This window comes from Anser anser (genome assembly GCF_964211835.1).
Source record: "Anser anser genome assembly, chromosome: 4".
NCBI classification, from domain to species: domain Eukaryota; kingdom Metazoa; phylum Chordata; class Aves; order Anseriformes; family Anatidae; genus Anser; species Anser anser.
Window position 1 is genome coordinate 69,391,144 of NC_139724.1, and position 25,603 is coordinate 69,416,746.

Genomic DNA, 25,603 nt, shown 5'->3' on the forward strand with positions numbered 1-25,603 from the left:
GAAGTTCTAAATCAAGCACAGATTACAGCAAGTTTCCTGTAACCTAACCGAAAGCTGTGCAATAAGAGTCTAGAATTTGAATACCAGTGGCAAAAATCTAGGACAGATCTACTGCTTTTCAGTATAAAAAAATCTCACCTTCAGAGCTATTTTACAATTTCCTATTGTGTAACCCCTCCTTCCCCTCCCTAAGCTGGTAAAAAAGCCTTACCTTGCCTCACCTATTTCTTTATTGTCTTTGCGCTAACAAGAAACCAGTTATACACCGTGAAGAACTACCAGTGTCTGATTACTAAAACTACAAGTGATTTGAATTATAGGGCCTGAACTATTTGTCCTAAGAAATACCTGTTACCCAGTGCATGGATTTTTACAGCAAAGTCACCGGCAGATCTCTTGAAAAAAAATACCATGAAATCTCTATTTGCCCTCTCCCCACCAGGCAAAGCACACACATCCATGCTTCCCAAGCAAGTACTACCAACATCCACATTCACGATTCAGGTTCCTCGAATTGCAGACTGAAATGTACAAAAACCCACCAGCCCCACCACCCCAACACTGAAGTGAAAGCAGCCTTAAGTTCCCAGCAGTTTTTGAACCCTTTAAATTAAGGAGAGCTCCTTTCTGGCCTCACACTGGTTTTCTCTGCCACTTGGATGGCTGTCCAAGGAGCGTGTGTCTTGTTTGGCCAAATGGTGAAAGCAACCCAGTTCCTTTCCCCCAAAAAAGTGCTAAAGTAGTAAAAGTGATAAAGTGATAGTGATAAAGTGAAGAGGTGATAAAGATGAGTAAGAAATAACTGGATAAAATGAAAGGAACACCAACAGCTTTATGAACTTTCAGTAGCCATTTGTACTACCTGTGTTCACTGAAAACACATCTGCGAAACTGCAGAAAGAAATCCTCACCCAGGAGACTTAAAGCCACGCAGGAGATCTACAAGACCACACGGGACTTAGTTCCTTATTGGCTGCATTGGTACCAAAAGGCGTCTGAGGTAACCGAACCCTGCTCAGGCCCATTCCAAATTGTGCAACTCTCTCACTGCTGGCAAGCAATGCCCTTAGTGGAGAGGCACAGAGATGCTAAAAGGCAGACAGAGGTACCCCTGGAGGTCCAGGGAGGCTGGATGGAGGCATGATAACTCTTCTGGGACTTACAGGAACATTTCTTAGCATAGTAAGAGATGCCAAGATGTATCTGTCCAATTACTGTCATGATTAGTTCATCCCTTCTCTTAAAATTTCTCTCTCCTTACCATTACCTTCCTGAAGCTGTCCTCCAGAACAGTGTGAGTTCAGACCCTGGACAAGCAGCTCTCTCATCACCAACGAGGTTTTCAGACCAGAGCTTCGCTCCAGGTGCTGCCAAGCTGCTTCTCCCTTGCTCCTGGATCTAACTACACGGTATTTTGGTTGGGATTTTAAAGCAAATACTATTTACTAGTACTGCCAGGGCGTGCTGGTTGCCATGCAGAAACAGGCCCTCAGCACATCACCACAACAGCAGCTGTAGGCAAAACTGACTCACGATCAAGGGAGAGTCAAGGTCAACAATAAAGCTGTCTTCTGGAGCACGGTAAGTACTGAACTACAGAACCAACAGCCTAAAGATCCTCTCAAACCTTTGGCAACTTTAAGGCCACGTCTGTTTCCCCCTCCAATGATTTGTAGGATATTAGAACTTTTAAACCAAGTCTTAAGCAATGCCTCAAGATTTAGTGCTCACTGACATTAATACCAACGACAAGAATAGAGTTTGTTCAAGAAGATACCTATGCTTGACGGTATTTTTTTTTAAGCTTCTATTTCCTGTGGCTTTGCTGCGTGTGTATATATAGAAAGCAAGGGAAATTCCAAACAGCACGCCACGCCGCCGTACTCAGAACAGCAGTGCTGCTCAGTCTAAAAAAGGGAAGTCTCAAACTCTTTTTCTACAAAATCAATGTGAATTCAAAGTATGCTGCAGTAATGTTTCCTAGTACCGTGCTCCAGTAGGTGCCAGCCTGTGGCTTTCAGCTACAAATCTAAAGCTGCAGAAATGCCTGTGGAGGACTAGGTCAAACCAGCAGAGCCTCAGCGATGTGATAGCAGGTTCGGCAGCGTTCATCGTCAACGTGGGCCCCTGCCTTCTCACCTGATGCCTCAGCTCCTCGCTAGGTGCAAAGCCCAGCCGAGCCCACTCACCGAAGCTTTCTAGGCATGTCCTGCCTGGGGGTGGCAGAGCTCCAGCAGGGTCAGGAGAGCTCCCATAGCCAGCGGAGGTTTGAGGCACCACGTGTTCCCAACAGCACTGCTGCTGTTCAGTGCATTCCCTCCTTTTCTCTTTATTACATCCACTTTTTCCTCCTCTTTATGCACTTACGGGTGAGAAGCCACCGGTGCAAGAACCCTTCAAGACGTGTTGATAGGGGCTGATGATCTCCCTCAGGAGGTTGTGGTGTTTCCATAGCACACGCAGCTCCGCTGTGGACAGCACTGGACCAGAGGGTGGGTTACGAGAAGGCTTATTTCTAGAAGGTGCCAAAAAAAAACCCCAACAACCACCATTAGAAGTGTGTGCTTGGTTCAACCACACGTGTTCCCCAGGACAGCCCTCCCGCACCACTTCTGGAGACCAGGTCACACCAGCGAGCAGGACAGCCGCCTGCTCACGCTGCCACCCACCCACCCGCTGTCACACCAACACGCCTCGCCCAAGGCTTTTACACCCCCAGTTCTCAGTGAGTGGGAGGGAGGAAAGAGCTGTGGGACCCAGTTTTGGGGCACCGGCAGATCCTCCTCCGTCCCCTCCCTGTCACCGCTGTGGCCCTCTCCCTCCCCTGTTTGCACTCACCCGATCTCTTTGTTCAAGCTCTATTGATACCAAAAGCATCTCCCCACCTTCACCGTTCCCAGTAGGGACCTCCTGGGTTACAGACAAGTGTCACAGGCAGCATTCGGAGGCAGGACGGGTTATTAGGTGAGCCCAGCGTTCGCAGCATGGAGGACAAGGGACCAAGCTGTGCCCGGCTCCAGCTGTGCCCCCGCAGCCCTCCCCGGGCAGGGCCAGCTGCAGCTCACAGCACGCCAGCCACCTGCACCAGCCACCTGGTCCCCAGCCCGGAGGAGAGCCACGATGCTCACGAAGCAAGCCCCAGGAGCAGCCCCATCACAGACCCTACTCACCAAAGCCCTCGCTTGGGCTTTTCCTGCCCGGGTGAGGCAGGACGCAGGGCTCGGGCCTTGCTGTGGTGCAGGGGCTCCGTCTCTCTCAGCACCCACATGGAGCAGGTGAGAGGGGCTGGGATATCCACGGACCGAGGCGTCCCAGGTCATAGGAGGGGGGGGAAATGAGTACAGAAAGGAGCTCAGCCAGCCACAGAGGAACCACCCTCACGCCTGCCATCACGCCTCAAGGAAGATCAGGCAGATCATGCCAAAGAGGCATGCCCACAGACACTTGAACATCTACCCAGAGAAAGAGGGGTTTGGTGGGGCGTTAAACCACTCAAGCACAGCACACCAGCACGGCCCAAAATAGCATCCTACTTCTCCTTCCCCACCATCTGAACTTGCCCCCAGAGAAGCAGATCTAATTTAGGGGTTCTCAGCACGGTACACCCACTCCATCTTCTGCAAGGCCTGTTCCTACCTCACCAGGAGCGAGGACATAGCTTTGCCAAGTGCCACCCTCAATAACGACTGGCAGATGGGAACCAGACACCCCCAGAGAGGGAAGGGACCTTCCTTTGGTCCTGGCTGCTGTGATGAGGAGCCTCCCCTCCCTGCACAGAGAGCAGTCCAAGTCTGAGCCCTAAGCCTGAGCAGGAGGCGATCCTCGCCAGCAGGAACATGCCACCTGTAGCAGCACTGACTGGGTATGGTTTAGGAGCTGCTTTTAGGGCACTGACTGCTCTGTATTGCCAGAGCTTCTGAAAAGGCCTGGTGCAGAGTACCTAGAAAACATGAGCTAGAGCTGTTCCTATCCTTAACGGCATCCAGGAGTTGTTCAAGGACTGCACAAGTCCGCCTCTAACCCTCACATGTCACAACAGGATAGTCACAGCAAAGGGCCAGGAGATCAACAGCAGCACAGAGAGGCGAGCAGGGGCAGACGTTCACCCAGAGCCTCCTTACAACATGGCATCAGCCCCAAAGCACATGGTATTTTCCATGCAATTAAACGATGCACTCGAACAGCATCTGCTACACACACGCAGCAGGCACAACAAAGGACATGCTCTCAATCCTTCCCTCTGCTCAGGGCAGGCTCACCTGGGCACGGCACTGGGGAAGCTCTCCTCCCCAGGGACACGTGTCCTCTGCTAGGAGGCCAGCAAACCTTCCCCTGGCAGGACAAGTCGTACCTGTAGCTCAGGATCAAATAGGCACCCACTCTGAATGCATGTGAGATGATTCTTTGGGTGAGGGATGTGCCCCCTGTCACACCTGCAACGAAGCAGAGACGAGCAGGCAGTCTGTCTGTCTGTCAGGGCTTCACTGCTGCGCCGTGCAGAGGAGGGGCATCATCACAAACGCATGTGCCTGGAGAGAACATGCCTACACCAAGGTCTACATGTCGTTAGAACTTGCATCTGTCAACTGCAGGAGGAGGAAGATATAAAAATATTTATTACAACCGTAGAATTGAATAATGAGGTCCACAATGATCTACTCTAATGCTCGTAATTGCTCTTGAAACAACAGCCCCCCAGTTACCAGCATTCACTCGTTGGGGATGCTCTTGGCTGGGTGAGCAAGGTGAGAGGGGAAGAGCTGAGAGTTCACAGCACGTTGAGATCCTGCAGAAGAGCGGCCTCCCGCAGAGCAACGCAACCCAGGGGAGCAGCCTTGTCAGCACAGATCGGTGTCCTGTTAAACAGGAAGCTGAAGCACGGTACCTGTAGCTGCAAGATCAGGCCTACAATCAGACAAGAAACGCAACAGGCACGCATGCACACAAACCAGGTGCTTGTGCTAAGACAAGAAGGGATTTTGGTCCTCATCAGCAGGTGAATGATGCAAAAGCAGCTCTGCCTCCAAGCTTGTACCTTGTTTTCTTATAAAACAGAGCTCTGACAGCTCCCCCGTGACTCTAAAGTAGCTTTAAAACCACAAAGAGTTTCTTTTAATAGGACCGAGGAAGCCAAGTCCTCTCTCTCTTCTGAGCAGTCCACTTGGCTGATCAGAGCCCACTTTTACCCTATTCCAGTCACACCCCAACACAAAAGCAGTTCTCGGGGCAAGACTCAGTGCCCTGGACATCATCCAGCCCAGCCAAGAGGGTCACCCAGACAGACAGGTCAGCTCCAAAAGCACCCTCTGATTTCCTTTCTGTACCTCTGTATCTGAGAGGGGTGGTCACCAAGAGGCACCTCAGCCCCAGAGGTATCAGCACCACTCTCCCCTGGGGCACCCACATGGTTTTACACCTCCCCAGTGCCAGTCTTTTGGCCCTGGACTGGAAGGGAGAAGATGAAGTTGGCTTGAAAGAGACACTAAGGCAAAGAGGCGATGCTGAGGCAAGCCAGAGGGACGAGAGCAGGGAGCTTGAAAGGCAGTTACTAAGTCATCTTTTTAGCTGAATTGCTGCGGCAGAGACGAGGAGCCAGCGTGAGGTGCAGGCAGGCTTTCCCCTCCCACACAAGATCCATCCTTTGATAACCAGATGTGGAATCCCCTAAACTCGCCGCACGGCGGCAGCTCCCAGGGAGGCACAGTGTGCAGTGGAAAAAATTGATGAGCACAGCCACCTTGCCGCCGTCACCCCGAGAACGGGTGGCAGCTGGTTTTGTGAGCCCTGCTGAGGCTGCGTTGCACTGCACCTACACACCCCCGGCGCTGCGCCCCCTCCTACAGAATGTCAAAGCCTCCGACTCCTAAGAATAGAGGCAAAAATAGTGGGTGCTGTCCAGGGGACGTTTCACCGGTCTTGACTTTCTCTTAGAGCCAGGGACTGTGCTCACCTTGCCCTCCACGTTCCATCTCCTGCCGGTGGCATCTCCTTTCTCAGGCAGTTTTATCTCTGTGGTTTCCAGGTGACTCTCTCAGGGAAAGTTTACTGGAGCTCCATCCTTCCTGAAACGGCAGCAGAAGCCAATAACCACTTCCTCTTTGCACTGCTAAGGAACTTCAAAATGTGCAGTGTTGCAAAACAGCGTGAGGACACTCTCCCTTCTGCCTCTGCCATGCTCTTGCAGGCATTAACATCAGTTGTTGCGAACGTGGTGCAGCAACAAGGTTGGGAAACAGTTCAGCAGAAAAAGCAACTCTCTCAGTTAGGAAAGGTAAAGGGCTGCTTTTCGTTCTTCCCTGCAGTCAGCTTGTGCCTTTGCACTGCCAGCAGCTGTAAAGAACCCAGTTCCTGCAGTCAAAATTCAGAGCTGGACCCCTTTTAGAGCCGGCGCAACTGAATGCTTTCGAGTCAGTCCCTACAACTGGCTTGCGCTAAGAGTACTTGCACGGATTTCTATTTTGCTGTAATTGCAAAAACAAACCGTGAGAACAGATAACAATGTCTAATAGGGGTTTTCACAAAGCTGTCGTCATGCTGCTTCCCTAACCAGAGGGGTACATAATGCCCCCAGCATCTAGGGCAAAAGACCCAATAAGATAAGCAGCTGGGTTTGTGTACCTCGTGTCATCCCTTGCAATCTTGGAGCTGTTTGCTTACAAGGCAGTGTTAGTACTGTTGTAAGGCTTCATCCTAAGCAGCTGATGTTTGGCTGGACTTGAAAAATCAAATTCCACTCTCCTCCCATACTGTGCAGCATTCAGTTCATGGAAAACAGATGGTGGTGACTCTCGGGAGTGCTGAGCTTTGGGGCACTCTGCAAAACACAGGGGCATCCTGCTGTTTTCATAGAGATGGTGCTAACACAAAGCAGGAGACGTTTGAGCAAAATCTGCAGTTGCTTTGACGCAGTTTCGGTGAGACAATCCCGTGATTTCACATAGAAAGCCCTTGGCTAGGCACACTAAAAACTGGAGTTTCAGGCCACCTGTGTAGTACCTTCATATAGGCACAGGCTACAGGCTCCGCCGGGTCTCCTCTTTGCCCAGTTTAAAAGGGAGCAATGATTTTCTTCCCCATGGCTGACAGAGAACAAGCAAGCCAGCATAAACCTGTAGCTACACCACTGCTTATACTGCTGCAATTATTCCACTTACCAGTGCAATTCCTTATAAATACGGGTGAGTCATTTACACAAGAGGCTTACAGCTGAGGCAGGTAACAAGCCCAGCTGCCAGCATGAGCACTGCAGGCCCCTCGAGTTGGAAAGCCAGGATCTCTTTGAAGCAACAGCCACAGAAGAAGCCATGGGTTCGGAAGACATCGAAGTGTATTTGTGTCTGGAGCGTGGGATTTCCACTCCACCTCTTGGCAAGTGAGAGGTCAAATAAAAAAAGAGGGAAATATAAACACAGCAAAAGGTTATAAAAGTTTACTTAAGAAGCCAAGACTGACCACAAAGAAAGGTTTTTCTTAAAACACTTTTTAAGGAAATAAACAGTATAATAGCTTTTGGGCATTCATTAAATAATAATGGAAAATTCTGTTGCATGTGAAAGGACTTATAGGAACTAAACTTTACAGAAAGGGACACGGGCTGGGAGCCAGTACCAAACGGAAATGCAGGAGCAAAGTTACTGGAACTCCTGAGGGAAGACAGCAGGTCTAGGCACGAAGCATTTTTCTAAAGCAAATTTATGACTGTCACACTCAATGGCAAGTTTGCAAAATCACCAAATAGTTGGGTGCTGGGGGGAAGAAGATCTGGACATCAGCTAAGCCCAACCATCACGTCAGAGCAGGGCCAGCTGTGGCAGGCCAGGCTGCAGGCAGGCGGGGTTTGACCATCCCCATGGATTTTGGCCATCTCTGAGGACGAAGGCTTCACGCCCTCTCTATGCAACCTGCTCCGGGATTCAATCACCCTCAAAGCAGAGAAGTTTATCCTTACGGGATGTTGGAATTGTATGTTTCAGCTTGTGCCCACTGACTCTCGTCCTGGCACTGGGCACCACTGGTAAGACTCTGGATTCATCTTTACTGTCCCAAACCAGGTGTTGGTACACATGGGGAAGACTCACCCTGAGCCTTATGTTCTCCAGGCTGAGCTCCCAGCTCTTCTCTCTCCATCTGCATAGCTCCTCGTTGGGTTTGAGCTATTTGACAGAGGACAACCCTCCCCCCCCAAAAAATAGACCAAAAGACGACCTATATCTCCCCTTCCTCTGAACCACCTGAGAGGGAGTTTGCTTATTTAACTGCTTATTGACCTTCACAGTATTCGAGATGTACAGATAAATAAATAGCCTATGGACACAGAGAGGAGACCTCAAAAACCCCAGCTAAACCAAAACACAAAAGTGATGCAGTTATCACAGAAATCAGTGCTAAATCAGGAAAATGGCTCCCTTGGCATGGGTTCCAGGACAAACACTAGACGTGTTTGTAAGAAACATGACACTGACCATTGCTGGCAGGGAAGGACGGTGAAGAGGCAGGAAAGAAATCCTCCAGGTTTTTTTTTTTTTGACACTAAATTCCTCCATCCAAATGCACAGGCTTGTTTTGAAAACCCAGCTAACAGACTGGTTGGTGAGAGAACCTCGAAAGCCTCGGAGGTCCAAGGCAAGTACCTATTTGATATCTAAGGCCCCCAAATCACAGCAAATTAAAACCCTGACAACACAATTCCACATATTAGGCCTTCTCTCTGTCCTTCCTGCATGTTTATCACTGCTGCCCCGACCTTCCTGACTTCACAGTCCACAGCTTTTGTATTTTTTGCAGCTTGTGAACGCTTTACGGTAAGCCCGGGGTACAGCAACTGTTTCCATTTGTTTGTTATGTCTGATTTCCTCACAGCTCAATTGGATGATATTTCTAAAATCGCCCTCTTTGTAGTTGCTCTCCCACTTTGTGAAGACTATGAATCACACCAGGTCATGTGCAAACTAGTAGGCGATAACACAAAAATCCCTTACACTTAATGTCAGCTTTTGTAGTATTCCCTCCGCTGTATAAAACACCGACGTTGACTCCCTTGCCCACCGAGGTGAGGAAATGGTGGCATTGACTAAAACCAAGCAGTCAGTTTGGAAACTCACGCAAGTTTGAGAGTGCATCATTAATGTGACCCTCAGCCTCTGTGCTTTCCTAGGCCACAGGAAGGTAGCCCCGAGATGTTGTAGTTCTTGAGCAGACAAAGATCAACAAGACCAAACTCACCTCTGTTGACTTCTAAACCAGGATTTGAAGTGCCAGTGCTTCCAGTGAAGCAACGAAGGGCACTGCTCACCCCTGATGTTACTGAATTGCTCATCTCAGTCTGACAGATGTATGTAATTACACTGACCTCGTGTGTGTTCATTTGAATCTCACTTGGGTGCATACCACGTTTGGGACCCTGATATTAAACTGAAAGAGGAAGACAGAAGAAGGAGTTGAAATCTGCCCAAGAGAAAAGCACTGACATCTGATACAAGAAGGGCACAACCCCTCTGCTCCTGCCTCCTTCGCAAGCACCAGCTATCCCAGGGCACTTAACACAACAAACACCAGTGATAACGAAGGAGGGCGAACTTAAAACTAGGGATTCTTCGGATGAACTGAATTTTTTCGAAGTGGTTGGGCTGGTGCTGTTCATCACCAAGTACATAACAAAAGTTGAATTTTTTGAATTCCCAAACATATATGGTCTTGTTTGGGAAGTTGTGGAGGACAGGTGAAACTTCAGAGACTCAGAAAGCACAAACATCTTGAAAACAACAAAAAGAATCTAACTTCAATCCCCCTTACTCTCTAGAAAGGAACAAGCAGATGAATTGCAAATACCTACCCGACAGCAAGAAAGTGATTTATTCCTGACAAATCCATGCTGGCTGCTACTCACGGTCAAACTGGTAATTTCCTCCTTTTACAGGATAACAGTTCTTGAGGACAGGGGAAAAAATAGTAGATAGCATGAGATATGTTGAGAGTTTGAATACCATTGTGACATGTTTTCCATAAGCCACCTGTAAAAAACATTATCTCAAGGGGTACAAAAGCAGTCCTGAATAATATATCAAATTAGGAGACTTAAAGATTGGTCCTGGATTGAATATGCAGTTATTTTCATTTCCACTGATGGGGGATGGGACAGATGCATTAATACCACACGCAGATCTCAATCTAAAAGGAGATGCTAGCACAATGGTGAAAGAAATCAGAACAGCTTTGGCAAGTCGGAGAGCTGGTTTGAAAAACGCAGGCAGCTCAGCAAGGACAACTGCAAAGTGAGGTAACTTCAGGGCTCGTGAATTGCACAAATCCTCGAAGAGGAATCACTAGCAGGGCAATGCCTCAGAGCAGCTCGGAGGCTGGAATGAGTCACAGGCTGCTGCAGCTGGAGCCAGGCACCAGAGAGCAAGGAACAAGCAGCGGCGCCGGCAGCTGGACACGAAGGAATCCCTCTGCAGTGCACAGCGTTTAATAACACTGTTGAGAAAAACACAGCAAAAATGAACAAAAGACCATGGGAGTTTCTAAGAAAAGATTAGAAACTGTGACAGTAGGTTAGAAGGCTGAGGGGAGTCAGGCTGTATCCTTGCAGAAGGCAAGGAAGCCTCCTTCCAGCCCAAATTCCGTTAGCTACCCCAACTGGAAAACCCCTTGCAGTCTCCCCAGGAGAAGTTTTCCCTTTTTCTGCCCTGTTGGGGCTTGTGCTGCGGATCCGCGCCCCTCCTCCGTGACGGCACTGCAGCCCCATGCCAGCTGGCAGCCCTGCCTGGCTCTGCGGGAGCATCCCCAAGCCCTGCGCAGGCACTCCCCGGGATGGAGCAATGCCCTTCCCTGCCTCCCAGCACTTCGCTCGATCCCGCGGGCAGCAGCCAGGATGGCACGAACTGTCAGAGGCTCGCTGCCACCCCAGCCTTTCAGCCACAACACGCGTCACGCAGCGCTTCTGCAACCAGCCGCACAGAAACCATGGTGTGCACCGCCTCCCAGCCCTGCTCACGGCACGGCTGCAGAGCATCACCCAAATCCACGCACACACGTAAAGGGAACAGCGTGTTGGACTGCAGCATGGACATGTGTGTCTGCAGCTGGGGCACGAACCTCTCCTGCTGTAGGGCAGCGCCGTAGCCAGCAGGATGCTCAGGGATGCCTCTCGTTCAGCCCAGAGGAAGGACAGATTTTCCCCCAGCACGTCAGGGATGATGGGCACAGGAGGGCTGTACGGAAGTGGACCTGAACCCGACTCTGCCAGCCTTCAGACGGGCCCACTCTTCACCCGGCCTTCTGGTTCACAGGGGCTTTCTTCCCGCGTCTCCCCTGCAAGAGCCAGCAGTTTAACAGGTTAAGTTTCAATAACAGTTTTGGTTCTGCTAGGTCAGCTTTCTCCAAGACACAAATAGCTTTCCAAAACCTCACAGGTATCTCCAGTTGGGGTATTTTCAATCATTTGAACCGTTTCAATTGATTCTTTACATCCTGCAATTTGGAAATGACTTGGTTTCACGTTCTGCAAAGCACCTGTCTGGGAGCTGCACTATTTACATGCTTCCTCCAATCTGAGGACACAAAATACAGAGGAAAACTTTGCATCACCATTGCATTAGTCAGGACCTCCAGCAAATTAACTTCGCCATTTGCCTGAAATTAACGTAAGACAGGAGAAGCTGCTCTTCCAGCCTCCCCAAGCCTTCAGCTGTGCAGATCCAAGTCATTCCTACGATGCACGGTTTCAAGAAATCAAATCCCCTTTGCCAGCTCTTCTGTTCCTCCTTGGGCCCACCTCTCCCCCTTTCTCCATCCTTCCAGGTTTAGCCTTCTGTTTCTTTTCTCTTGGCTCCTGCACAAGCTCCCACCACCTTAGGGTGGATGGGTGCACGGACGGCTATTGTACACACAGGGTGGGATTCAGCCACTGCACCTTCCTATCAGTTTACACCTTCCTTTTCCTTGACACACTGGTAATGAAGTCACCTTCGTATCTCCAATCTGGGCTGGGCTTTAATCAGCACTGGTGACTAACACAAGACAATAGGATGGGCAAGAAGTACACTCCCTATGCCACCTACCCCCAGAATCAGAACAATCCCTGAACCCAGTGAACAATGATCTCGGCTTTGTAATGACTGGATCCAATTTCTCAGACTTGTCTTTCTAGATGGTGGCCTTGCATCAGCAGGGCAGTGCTGCTATTGATAACCTGCAGTGATTAATGTGTCTGTAATTGCACTAAGAGACAGCTGAGGCTGGAGTGACCTAACCCTCAATGCCCCTGAACATTCAGGGGTTGGGGAATCTAAATGTAAGGCAGGGAAACAAAGTGGATGCTGTCTGGTGAGAGCAATGCCAGACAAAATCATCTAGGAAAAGAATGAATAAAAGTAGGTGATACAGAAGGAAACAACGTGTATTGGTCTCAGCCCAAACAGGACAACTCCACAGACTGACCAAAGCAGCTGGAAGGTGACAGATGAAGTCCTTCAGAAATCAAAGTCAAATGCTGCAGACAAAGGTCTGACGTCTTCATTTCGGATGTGCTGCTTACTTTGAGACAGGGTTATGTAGAAATACAATATCAGACCAACCAATGCCTTGAAAAAACAGCTAAGCCTGTTTCAAACTCTTCCACACAACAGAAAGAGCCTGTCCCGTCTTCCTGGGACCGTCTGACCCCAGCAGTGTCCTTACCTGTGGTATGGCTGAATGAATTATTCATTACATCTTCTCCCCCAGTTTTTCCCAAAAAAAAGATGAATAGTTTCAGAGTAAGAGGTGTTTTTTTTTTTTAATTATTAACAATCTTTAAAACCTCATGAAAAGCTTCAATTATAGGCTCTGGGAGCTACTAGCATGAGGGAATTGCTGGTGCTTTCTGAACACCTGCATTTCTTAGCATACGCTTGGACCTTCAAGTACTCTTGCACATACATAAAAAAGAAAACTCATGCTTCAGGTTTTTGTAAGATCAAGGATATATCAGCATATATAACTGACATGAAGTCACTTAATGCTTCTACTTTTCCTCAGAAATGAGAGCAGTGCAAGGCAGTGACAAAAATTCCTCAGCTGCTGCAAAAGCCCAGGTGCTTCGCGCCCCTTAAGCTTATGTTTGGGAAGGCTTTTGAAATCGAATTCCTCGCATGCAGCACGAATCAGACTGCCAGCATCAGCTTCCTGTTTTCTTCTAAGCTCCCCTTAAAATCAAAACTTTCTTTTGCCTAAAAAAACGGATGTGATTTTTGTAATCAGTGGAATTATTGGAACTCCGAAGCATGACTCAAGTGTTCTCCACTGGAATCAGAAGGGGAACCAAAACATTTTTAGGGAACGACTTCCTTTCCATTTCTCAAGAGTCTCATGGTGTGGGAAGGGAGACAGGAAAAGGGGGAAAACAAGGACTGACCTGAGGACCACCTATACCATAGCTTATAACAATGTGAAGCCATTTTTTCCCTAAGTCAGCTTTTGGAAAAAAAAAAGTCCATGTCCTAACTGATACTTATTGGCATTTCCTTCCACGATAAGCCTGAACGGGTACTCACAGAATAGCACCTGTCCTGAGCCATGCAGGAAATGCTACATCCTTCGCCATTTCGAGGTCTCAGTTCCAAGCTTCCCGAGCATATGGAGGCAGGGATTGGGCACCACTAGGAAGGCAAAAAGAATTAGGAAAGGGTCAGACTCAGAAACCAAGGGCATTGTGCTAAGTTATAAATCCTTTTCTCACCGCTAACTGAACAGCTTGGGTCACCTCCTAATAAATGAGATACAGACAGCACAAAAAACCACAAAGTGAACTAGATTTAAACAGATGCAGAACGGCTTTCACACCCAAAGATTAACTAATCTCAACCTTTTTAGGTAGGAAGAGAGATGACTGATGTCTGAGGGTTATAAAATCACGAGTGAACAAGAAGATGAACAAGATTACTTGTCACTGGTTTTCACAATGCAAAAATTTGATAGCCAGTGAAAAAAAATTACTGCGTGACAAAAGGCACAATCAGATTTGCTAACTTACTGCAGCAGGATGTTTTGGCTGTCAGAAGGATAAATGGTTTCAAAAATGATTAGATGAACTGAAGGAAGAAAGGTCTGTTGGCTTCTAAGCAGAAGCCAGGGTGCATCGTTTGGTTCACGAGTCCCCCCATCACTAGCTGATGACAGCCAGCAGGGAATCCTCAAGAAACAGGGCAAACAGCCCTCACCATGCTGTCCATTGCTGGCCTCTGTCAGAGGCTGAACCCCTTGGCTCTTCATCAAGGACAGTCATTTCCACGTTCACATGTTGGCACAGGAAGGAAGTAGTGCTGTGTACATCTCTTTGTTTCTGGGAGATTCCTACAGCACGTTCAGCTGGTCTGGGGGGGTTGTGTAATTGATTTTAATCCCACTCGTTCTAACAAGACCTGCAAAACTGACATATCAGAGCAAAAATCAGCAGATTAGTAGTGATGACATTCATTTTGGTGACTGTACACCTGCAGATAATTCGCACGTAACACCTCTCCAGCATTAACTGTCTGAAGTACAAATTGAAATTGCCAAGTGGCTGACATTACAGAATGTTCTTTGCATTCAGGTGTCTTCACTCAAATTTTCCCAAAAAAATGCACCAAAAAAGGCCAATCTAGGTAGCAATCCAACTGAGAGGACAGATATTCCTATGGTCCAAAGCAAGCAGAAACAACTGCTTTCTGGCATTCATTTACACTGCTTTCTTCCCTTAAAACCCCTCCAAATATTCTATAATTTATAGAAAAAAACATAAAACATGACCAGTTAGGTTTTCTTTATTTGCAGGCCACCTTCAGCTCATCCATTCAGGAGAAGAAAGCGTTTCGCTGTGTTTGCCACACAGTGGAGCAGACCCCTGTATCACCACCACAAAGCTCCTAGTCCAAAACAGTCTATTAATTCTTTTAAAAGGGGCCTTTTTGAGGAAGACATTTTACATTTTAATAGCCTTACGACACCTGCACCACTAGGCACAGCATTTGGTGAAGGTGCTTGGAAGAAATGCCCTCTGTATTCAAGTGTACCCATTATAATCCAGCTACACATCTTGATCTGGCTAACAAAAGGAGCTCTAAGACGTGTGGTGCCACACATCCTTCTCCGCCCACCTGAGAAATCTCTTACAGCTTCTCTGAATGGACCAGAGGAATCTGAAGCTGATTTTTTAGCATCTTCCCCACATCCTCCACCCCCAGGATTTTTTCTGAATGCCCACTGCACAACCTGCAGGAAGACGCACGTATTGTGGTTTCCCATCTCCGCAGCAAAGTGAAATTCCCTTTGGTTAACCACCTGCCAGCACCAGAACATGGCATTTGCTTCACTGCTAACCTTAACCAAAAGCCATGCAGACAGTGCAGCTGCCTTAGGACTCAGCTCACAAAACTCCATTGTTGGAGATTTTGCTTTTGAAAATGCAGTGACATCGCAGCTCTTTGCTGGAACAAAAAGTCGCTTTCTGGAGTTATTTCAGCTTGTCCCCCCCGCCTGTTTTATCAGGGTACTTCTGAACACGCTCGTGCAGGAGAACTGAACGTTCACTTCCTTCTCTGACTTGCTGAAATTCCCTGATTTCACCACCCGCAGCCTGCTGCAGGGCTTAAGGGCTCTGCACAGGAAGCTGAGAAGAAAGCTTTTAATGAGAGCCAAACGATAACAGCTACGTGGGGCAGCACAATATGTTTCACTTTAACTTATTCAAACGAATTCTGCAAGTAGCCATGACCAGGGACAGGTGCACACACACGAACACAGCAATTTGTCATGAAACCTGGGCTAATAGATAGAAGTATTTACTGCTGCAGCTATGAAATTTTCCCAGAACACCATGTTTTTAAGCTTTTCATGCCACAAAACTTGATGCAATAGAGAAAACTCGGTGTCCAGCTTAGCTTTTATTTGACCAGAGGTTTGCAAACCATCCCAAGAATGAAACAGAAGTGTTAGTCCCATGAGTCACTGCAAAACCATCATGTCTGTATATTATAGGGGGACATATTTCATGTATGTAATAAATAGCTTAGAAGTCCTCCAAGAAGTTACAATAAGAATGACCTCAGGTGACCCTGTGAAAATACCAACATCAGGAACCAAAATCCTGAAATTCAGGCTGGGGCAGCCTACTCCCCCCACCGTCCCCTTTGAACAGCTTTAAACACATTCACCCAGTGCTTCAGAAGAGCAGGTGTGAGACTTGAAATGCCCACCTTTAAAGCAGACACCCAGACACATTAACCTCTTGCAGAAGCGTTAACTGCTTGTGTTACTGCAGTGCTACCTGCCAGCACAGCTCTGCTTGTCTCTGCTCAGAGAGCGACCAGAATCAACATCAGAGCAACACAACTGGGCACCGCAAACATCTGAGTTACTTACAGCTCCTCATTCCTGTTAGATTAAATCCATCTCTGGATGTGCTCCAAAGAGCATCCAGAAACACAGACAACATAACATCTCCGGGCAGATTCATTCATTCTGAGAACTATCCAAGCCCTCCTCTCTCCTCAGCCTCCTCTGACCGTACAGGAACAGGCGAGGATTTCTCACATTTCCTGGACAGGAACATGGAAACGTCACGAATTCACTCCCGAGATAGGAGCGCTGAGCTCCAAAACAAAACGTTTTGTTAAAGGCTGTTACAAAACCATCAGTGTTCAAGTAACCCTGAAGGGCTGGCGTCACCCTGCATAACCAAGAGGGCTCACAAGCAGTGTGGAAATTCCATCCTTAAGTCATCGACTGCGACATCCTCCGGCAGTTTTCATCACCGGTACATCACGCCAAAAAAATCTTTGATCTCGCGGTGTGGCCTCGTAGGGCTTGTTACTCGAACTGTTACGTGTGCAGTTTCTTCTAGCGCAACGTGCAGAGAGCCAACAGGTTTTTTTGAGCAGATTTTCAAATTCTTCTGGGTTTTTCCCCCATCTGCCCATCCAGCTACTGTGGTCTGTACCTGCAGTCAGAGCTGCTGCGTGCCAGATGTTATTTCGCAGTCATGCGGCCGGGGCTCTGCCTTATCTCCCAGCCACGTGGGGCACACCACCCATCCTGAACAGGTCCCTCGTGCTCCTCACCTCCCCGTCATCAAGCTGTGCCATGACAGAGGCTTACAAACAATACTTGTTTTTTGTTTTGTCGTCTTTTTTTTTTTTTTTGGTAGGTAAGCCATGAACCACAGCGAGGCTCCAGGTCATATTTCTGAGCCCTGGAGACAGATGAGGTATAAAGGCTTTGGGGATGTAGGGCAGGGTCAAAGCAGTACATGGACAAGAGAGAAATGACCACAGCTGCCACGTTCACTACATCAAATCACCTCTCTGCCATACAAATCTCATCTTTCTCCTGCTCCAGTCTGCTCCTAATACTTTTAAAAGTTCTCCCTTTTTACTTTGGCACAAGCCATGTGCCCAAGACAGAGATGTACAAGGCAACAACCGTGCAAAAACTTGAGAGAAGGATAAGGAACAGAACAGGAATGACAGCATTATCTCCTTACACATGTAATACCTCATAGGCTTCTTCACCCTGTCACGGAAGCTGCAAAGTGTTAAATCCAAGTGGTTCTGGTCCTTTTCCTTGCCTGCAGGAAAGGGGTTGAGATTGTGGAGCCTACAGAAGATGCAAAATAACACCTGTAGAGATCACACTATGGGTATCATGCGCAGGTGAGTTTCCACCTGCAGACGTGGAGACACACTGGAAAACAGGTGGGGTGGCTGCAGGTGCTTTGTGTTGAGAACAGCCATCTTCAGACCTGCCCCATACCCCCAGCTTCTGGCAGATAACAGCAGCCAAGGCCTCCTAGAGCAGTGGGAACGGGGCTTTCTCTGGCCTTCAACTCTCGGCCTTCCCCCATGTCTTTCCAATCTCCTGTAACAAGAGAAATAAAGTTGTGCTTTAAGGAATGTACGAACAAGCACCAGAAAGACATGGAAAGAGAGGAAAAAACCTTTACAGCTAAAATTTATTCAGCATGCTACAAAAAAAAGTAGCATAGTGGTCAGGCCTAAAGAGATATGAAAGGTATTGCTTATTATAGGAAATAAACACTAAATTAAAAAAGGTAATTTATTTTGTCAACCAACACCAGAAACAGAATTTGGCCTTCCACCAACTTATTACAAATCTTGAGAAAAAGCAGAAAGATGGAATTAATCCAGGGTTGGGAAAACTCAGATAAACCCGAGGAATCTGAGCAGTCCAAAAGGAATTATACAGGAAGAGATTCTTCTAACAACAAGCTGCAGTGTCACGCAAACCCACGGCTTCTTATTTTAATCCATGAGGCTTTGTTGTTTTAAAATCAGAATAAGACTTATGTCTTATGTCCTATGAAAATGTTGTAAATTCTGTGCAGATAAACCTGGATATGAGAGAGAAAACTTCAACAGCTTCGGATGCTCATTGACTTCTGGAGGAGGCAGAATCTAGACTTTTCAACAAAAATTCCAAATTCCATTTCTGACTTGATCCTGACTTGTCTTATTACCTCTATTAGCTTTCCTTTAAATGATTCCTTGTACCACTTAGTGGAGCTAGCAAATGATTACCACCCTTGAACAGTGAATACAACAAAGCTGGTATTTTTTTCATGCTCATGGTAGCTGACTGCCTAGTTAAAATGTTGAATTTTGTTTCTCCTGATCCCAGACAGTGACCAATTAACTGTGACAACTCATGTCTTTTTGTTAAAAAGCACTACTTAAAATTACCAAGTTCAATCAAATACGAAACTCCCTGACCACTACTGACACAGACATTTTCAGTGATATTTGGTTGTGTTCAGTATATTGGTAGCCAATATAACAGCATTATCTAAAATCAGAGACAACACATTAAAAGAATGACTAACAGGTAGCATTAACTTTCAGCAGAAAAAAAATAAACCCAAGGCTCGCAGAGCACAATGACGAACAGAAAAAAAGGATCACGACAGGTAGGCAACAAGTGGCAACTTCACAAAGGTTCCGACTCGTTCTGAAGTTTAGTCCCAACTAGTCAAAACCCACCGTGACCTCAACATGCAGCCTCTGGAGCATGTGCACAACCTGGAAGAGACCTCCTGCTAATTGCAGTTAACTGTGATGGAGGCAGAAGTAATGCCCCCCACACCCCCAGCAGGAGAAAAACCCTAAGAGGAATTGGTATGAGACTGAGCTGAGGCTGGCCCTTTGAGGCAGAGGCAGTGGAACGTCTTGGGATTTCCTGCTCAGTGTGTGCATTCCCACTGCAAAGCAGTGAAATTCTTAGGGCTGTGAAACTGTGCCACCTATGTGATCTTTCAGAGTGTTTTGGGGAGGGGGATATGTGTGATACGTCTGTTGCTGTGGTTTGGTTGAAGATGGTTTCCTGTGAGACTGGGCCTTCAGCATATAAGTTTCACAAGAGAAAGAAAAAAAAAAGTACTGACAAGCAAGCTAGACGCAAGCTTAGACTCTCCAGGAAACCACAAAATAACCTTTCTGAAGACTGCAAAATATGCTATTTCTACACCTCTATCATCTTTTAAGGAGACAACAGCGGCAGGGGAAGGGCTAGAGAAGAGAGCTGACCCCAAAGCGGAGCTGAACGAACGCGGGCAGGAAGGAGCCAACAGCTGGGGAATGCCAAACCCTACCGGAGTCAGCAGGAATTTCACCAGCAGCTTCACGGAGCTGGGGCTGCACCCAGAGCCAAAAGTCCTCCTAGACAGGAACAAAGACAGACGCCCACTGTCAGCATGGGATCATGGCACAGGAATGCCCCCATCTCGATGAGCAACCTACACATGAGCAGCGGGCTGGAATTACCAAGCTAGCCAGACCTACTGCAAGATTAAGCCACCGCAACCAGACTGTGGTTGAGGTATGCTGATATTTTAAACAGGTCCTCTGCATAGCAGGGAAGGCAAACGAGGTATGGAAATTAGTAGAATACCGTTTGAGCATCGCTAGCCTTCACCACAAGGATTTGAAAACCTCATGGTCAAGAGCAGAGGTTAGCCTCAACGCTGCCTGTGTTGATGGGCTCTATGCTTGCTCCAGCTCCAGAGCTGTCATTGAGAAACGCGGCTTGTGGAAATGCTGCGGCTGTATGCTCCGTCTGCCTCTTTTGGTTCTGACACTTAAAACTGGGCAGCATTTCAAAAAAGGAGATCAGCTAGGAGAGGGAAAGCTTTTGTATCAGATTAATGGCTCTCAAATGACTGTGAACTGATCTTACCCTCTGCCTTGCCTCACGGCATAAATTGATTTCCTTGCAGTGAGAAATCACTGAAAGCTGCAATTCATTAGGCTGAACTCCAGCTTTACATTACACATTTGCATTGCTGGAAACCACAGGCACCAAACAAGCTTCAAATTATGATTGCTCTGCTAAGAACTAGAGCAGAATCAAATGCTAAAAAAGATGAAATATCAGCTGGTTGAAAGACCTTCATCTGACAAAGGCAAAACACCACTTTGCAGTAATTACGAGAAGGCTTTTCCCTTTACTATCATTTTTCAAGATTAGGTGAAAAAAGCTCTGCAGTTTTCTGTAGCAGGTGACAATTTATCTTGTAGGAAATGAAGTACAGAGCATTTTATATCAAAATAAACACATTTCTTAGACATGTTTTGAACCTTATAGTCTTTTAATCAAGTGACAGATCCTATGTGACTGTTGTTCCAAATATACTCACATTTTGCATTCAAATCACATGAAATTTTTATAAACTTTTCTCCCCAACTATGAAAATAGCAAGGAAAATTTGCTTTTTAAAAAAATCTCTTGTTCCAAGTGGAACAAGCTATGGATTGGCAAAGAGGAAGAAGGAAAAGTCCCTTTTCTTCTCAAAACAGGAAAGCTCTTCTTAGGAATAGCAATTACTCCATACGCCCACAGAAGCTGCTAGCTTGATGCATTAGTGGCTTCACTTGCTACAATTTTTTTTTTTAGTCCAAATCAAAATGGGTCTTGGGCTTAAACATGAAGAGGAGCCAGCGGACAAGGTAGGGATGTGCCATGCTCTGACAGTGACTTGGGGTATTGCTTTCAGCGAGTCATTTAACTTTGCAGTTTGCCTCCTGCTGATCTTATGAACATCAGGCATGCCCTCAGCATGAACGTGTGCACGAGAATCACAGAATCATGAGAAGTGCAATATAAGAGCACTTTTTTAAAATACTTGTTCACTAGCATAAACACCCGTGGAAAGGTTATTAGGGTTGCAAGTACAAGTACACTCAGAAATAAACTCCTCTCTCCAGCAAAGCATCAGTTCAGCTATTGCATGTACATGCTATGGCTGCATATTTATGCCATCACCAGGACACTTTTGCTTCACTCAGAGCATAGCGTGGACTTAGCTGGGAGCAAAATTACTGTGGGAAAAGACATCGCTACACCAAGCATTCTCTACCTGGAGCCGTGAGGTATGCTCCAGAGAAATAAGAAATCACAAGAAAAATTCCTCATCCTTCACTGGTACTCCCTACCTTTGGTCTCTCCCCTCCTGCTGCCACTGGTAGAGCACAGCACTGGCTTCTGAGGACATGACGAACCAAGGCTGAAGCTCAGGTATATTGCACCTGCAGCAGAGAGGCTGTCTGGCTGCAGGCTGCTGCTTTATTCCTCCAGCCTCCCCCTCTGGCTCCGTCCCACTTTCCACTGCACAGAAATGCTCTCCGGCAGCTGTTCTTTCCACTCTGCTCCCCACAAGTCAGGAAGTAGCAGCAAGGTGCTGGGATGCAAGGCCATCCCTCCCTGCTTCCCTGCACAGACGGAGTACCAGGAACAGAGGTAAGCATGTGGTGAGGTGGCCCGAGAGCTCAGTGAGTACGTGGTAGCTCAGGGTAAAGCTAGCTTGGCAGTGGAGGGAGTGAAAGCTCATCCCTGCAGTGCATGTGGAAGGGTAAACATGCATGTGAGAGAATGAATGCAACCAGAGGCTGCTTTGGCAGAGCTTGGTATTTGAAGTTACTTTGAACCAAATACCTTGTTATTGCAATACAGTCAACATTAACATACACTGTGACTCGTTTGATTATGTTTTAAGGAGCCTACAGGCAGGAAGAAGCCAGAGGATTGATAAAGCAGATGAAAAAGGATGAATCAAAGGAGGAAAGGATATTACAATCCTTTGCATATAAAGTCTCACTGCCCATATTGGACATGAGACAAGCAGACAAGGACAGAATGGTCACCACAGATCAGAAAGTGAAGATCACCAGGGTAATCATTTGGGTAACTTCAACAGCAGAAACAAGAAAAACACATTATGGTGATTTTGTCGAGACACACCCTCAGGTAAGTGGTAAGAAGTGGTAAGCTGAGAAAGTTACATTAACCTATTTCTGTACTGCCAAAGCATGTGAAAAGGTGTACCCTTCATGAAGGTAATTCCGCTATTAATAAGCTGTTTCCGTCTTCACACCTATCTAGTGCTAAAGCTGCATGCAGTAATGTGACCCAGCAAAGCACTCCACCCCAAGGGTTTACAGCTGCCATCACCCTCAGGTCTACTTTACTGTATTTTTTTGCCACAACCAAGCAGTACTAGACACGCTCTCCTGGCTATAGGCAGGTATAGTAGAGGAGAAGATAAAACTGAGCCATTGGATCCCAGCAGCTCACCGACTGCAGCAGCTGTGGAGCACAGGGAACACAGCACAGGTGTGACACAGACAAGTATTGGGCTACAGAAGCACAGAAATCACAATACACTACCAAACACGGAGCCACCTCCGGAGCTTTAAAGAGCACGTGTAAGAGAAATCCCACCTGCCAGTGGGAAGAAATGTTTTTTTTTTTTTGAGGGGGGTGGCCCACAAACCACAATGACTAGCTCATTTCTCTTTTGAAAGATTCTCTCAGACTGTGCACAGCAGACCCCCTCAAAAAGAAAGGACAAAGAGAAGTTACTGAGATACTACAGCAGGCGAGTACACATGAACTTCCACAGCTATGGAGAAGTGCTCAGGGGAAGTGCATACTGACCTCCTAAGAATTGTTCTAGGATGGTTCCTCTTCAGATAGTTAGGGCACAACTTAGGAGCTATCACAGCCTTGGTGGAATTCACCTGAAGAACCCTGGACTTGAAAAAAATGACTCGTTATAATCATCAATAGTTGCACACATCTGAGTAGAGATGAGGATGTGGGAGCAGGGAACTGCAGTCTTCCAGCTTCTGAGAAGAGGAGGAGGAAGTGACAGGACAGACGCCCGCTGATTCTGCTCCTTTACAATGGAGAGAGGAAGAAAAAATTTTCTTCTGCTCTTCCTCACTGGGGACTAATTCTCAAGTCCACTGCATGACAGTCAGAATCCAACACATCACACAGAAAGACACTGAAGATGAGCAAAATCTGCTGGAAGGTGTCTGAACAGAAGTTATCACAGAACACATGCATACATTTGTGCAAGTATGTTAAGTAGGTGGAAGTGTGTCACCTGGGATTCAGCAGATCTGCAGACTGTCTTAAACAGTGACCAAATCGTTAGAAGTAGACCAGCATCATTCCAGAGATGCACAAACCCACCCTAGACCATAAAAGCTGCATGTGGAAGAGCCAGTTAAAAGTAATTCCAAGTGCCTACATACCCTCGTGTGCGCACTCACTTGGTCCTCACAAGGGGTTGCGAGGGTTCTTTTCCCTGGATATAGCAGCACCTGGGAACAAAGGCAATCTGAAATTTCCTAAACCCATCAAATAGCTCAGTTCCTTCATCACACCAGAACCAGTTTTACAGAAAAGGAAAGGTAAGGAGCAAGCAGTAGGCAGTGTTCCTAATCCTTTTCCAAAACTCTCACCTTCTCGCTCTCAAGATGCGTGACAGGGCCTCTCTGAAGGCTCTGTCTGTACACAAGTGCTGCAAAACAGAAGAAATCAGAAGTCCAGCTGCAGACACAAAGCACCACACAGAGCTAGGATCTCTAGGATTTGAGGCGCAGTGGGACAGTTTACATTCCTGCAGTGCTATTACAGACGGATGTCTCTTCAGGAATGAAGAAAGGAAAAATATAAAGAGCACAGGGCTGTGCTCTAAGCAAAGGAGTGACTTGAACAAGCAGAGCTCTGCAAAGTAATAGGTAACAGACTGGTCAAGAGCTTAGGGGTCAGAATGAGATGGGAGGCCAACAAGCAGAGGAGTGTCATGGGTGTCTGCTACAAACCACCAAAATGGAGAGAAAATGCGTGAGATCAGACAGTCAGCTGATAAAACCTTTTGGCTGCCAGACCTGTTTTCTCCCCGGGGATTTTTACAACCCCAGTATCTGCTGGAAGGGTAACAAGGAAGGGTTGAAAGCAACAAACCAAGAAGGCATTAAGGACAACTTTTTGAGAAGTGTGATAGGTCAGGAGGGGTACTCCGCTCATTCTGCTACTTGTGGACCAAAGCAAACTAAACATGTGAAGGCTGATCACAGTGTCGGCTGCAATCTCAAGATGGTGATAAAGATCCTGAAAGAAGTAGGCAGGTAGAGATCTTGACCTTCCAACGAGCAAATCTGGGCTTGTTCGGGTAGGCAGGATCCCATCAGAGACTGAGGCAAAAAGGGACCAGGAGAGCTGGTTGATCTAGAACAACCACTGAGAGCAGAAGCAGCTGGTCCGTTCTGAAGGGCAGGAAGTCTAGCAAACATGACAAGGGGCCAGCTCTGCCAGAGGGGGGAATCTCCTGACTGAGCTCACAAACTGAAAGGAAGTATACGGAAGGTGAAAGTGGGGAGAGGCTGTTTGGGAGGAATATGGACAGAGCCTGAGCACACAGGGGAACAGGAAAGCATGAAGTATGTTTGGATTTGAAATATGGAAGGGATACAGAAGGTATCAAATATCTCATCAGCAAAGAAAATGTTGGTCCAATCACAAGAGCACAAAGAAGGCCAAGGTATAAGATATCTACTTCACTGTGAAGGTCTGCTCTTAGATGTAGTCAAATGTAGTGGCAGAGCCTGTGCAAATAAAGCATAACCCAGAATCGAAAAAAGTGGATTAGGGACTACTCTGGCAAACTAGACATCGTAAAAGACAGCAGAAGGCTAGACTAGATGACCTGTAATGGTCCCTTCCAACCTGAATTATTCTGGTTATAAATTCCACAGGGATCACCATAAAATCTTTGGCTACGCAAAGGAAAAATCAAGATAGAAATGTCATCTCAGTCTATCATCTTAGCCACAGCCCTGACAAAACTGAAATACGTAAGGACAGAAGACCTAGTACAGCAATGCATACAAGAAATGGTCATTTTAGGTTCACTAGCAGTTCTTATCCATATACATTACGTTGCCAGATGCTAGAATTACTAGAATTACGTTTTTCAACACCAGCATCTCAGGTGAGAAAATGATGGGCCAAGAATTGTGCTGCCCTCTAAAATGTATCAGAAAAGCTGTTAACTTCAGTGCTTCACCCCATCACCAAGGGAGTGACATCAGATTTGGTGGCTGACTTGTAATTCCATAATACTCATATTGAAAAGCCCTCAAGCCTATAGAGCAAGCTAGTCTGGTACTTCAACAACACAGGTAGGAAGTTAATTCATTTAGGACTGAAAAGGGAGTAACAGCTTCCATGTGGAAGACACCTTACCCTGCTGTTTGTGGTTGCTATTTTTTCAAATAATATCTGA

At 47.0% G+C, this 25,603-nt stretch overlaps 1 protein-coding gene across 1 annotated transcript in view; it reads right to left on the reverse strand.

The window, feature by feature from the left end:
- Positions 1 to 2,838: 2,838 nt before the first annotated feature.
- LOC310898276 (uncharacterized protein) overlaps positions 2,839 to 25,603 on the reverse strand; it is a 35,604-nt gene continuing 12,839 nt past the window's right edge. The window contains exons 3-11 of the mRNA XM_083833039.1: positions 23,568 to 23,636; positions 22,963 to 23,060; positions 17,770 to 17,874; positions 17,529 to 17,613; positions 13,533 to 13,637; positions 9,833 to 11,310; positions 5,951 to 9,411; positions 4,704 to 4,891; positions 2,839 to 4,586 (exon numbers count right to left, since the gene is read on the reverse strand). Coding sequence (XP_083689165.1) covers positions 11,266 to 11,310; positions 13,533 to 13,637; positions 17,529 to 17,613; positions 17,770 to 17,874; positions 22,963 to 23,060; positions 23,568 to 23,636 — 507 coding nt within the window. The 3' untranslated portion in view covers positions 2,839 to 4,586; positions 4,704 to 4,891; positions 5,951 to 9,411; positions 9,833 to 11,265. The remainder of the gene's footprint in view (positions 4,587 to 4,703; positions 4,892 to 5,950; positions 9,412 to 9,832; positions 11,311 to 13,532; positions 13,638 to 17,528; positions 17,614 to 17,769; positions 17,875 to 22,962; positions 23,061 to 23,567; positions 23,637 to 25,603) is intronic.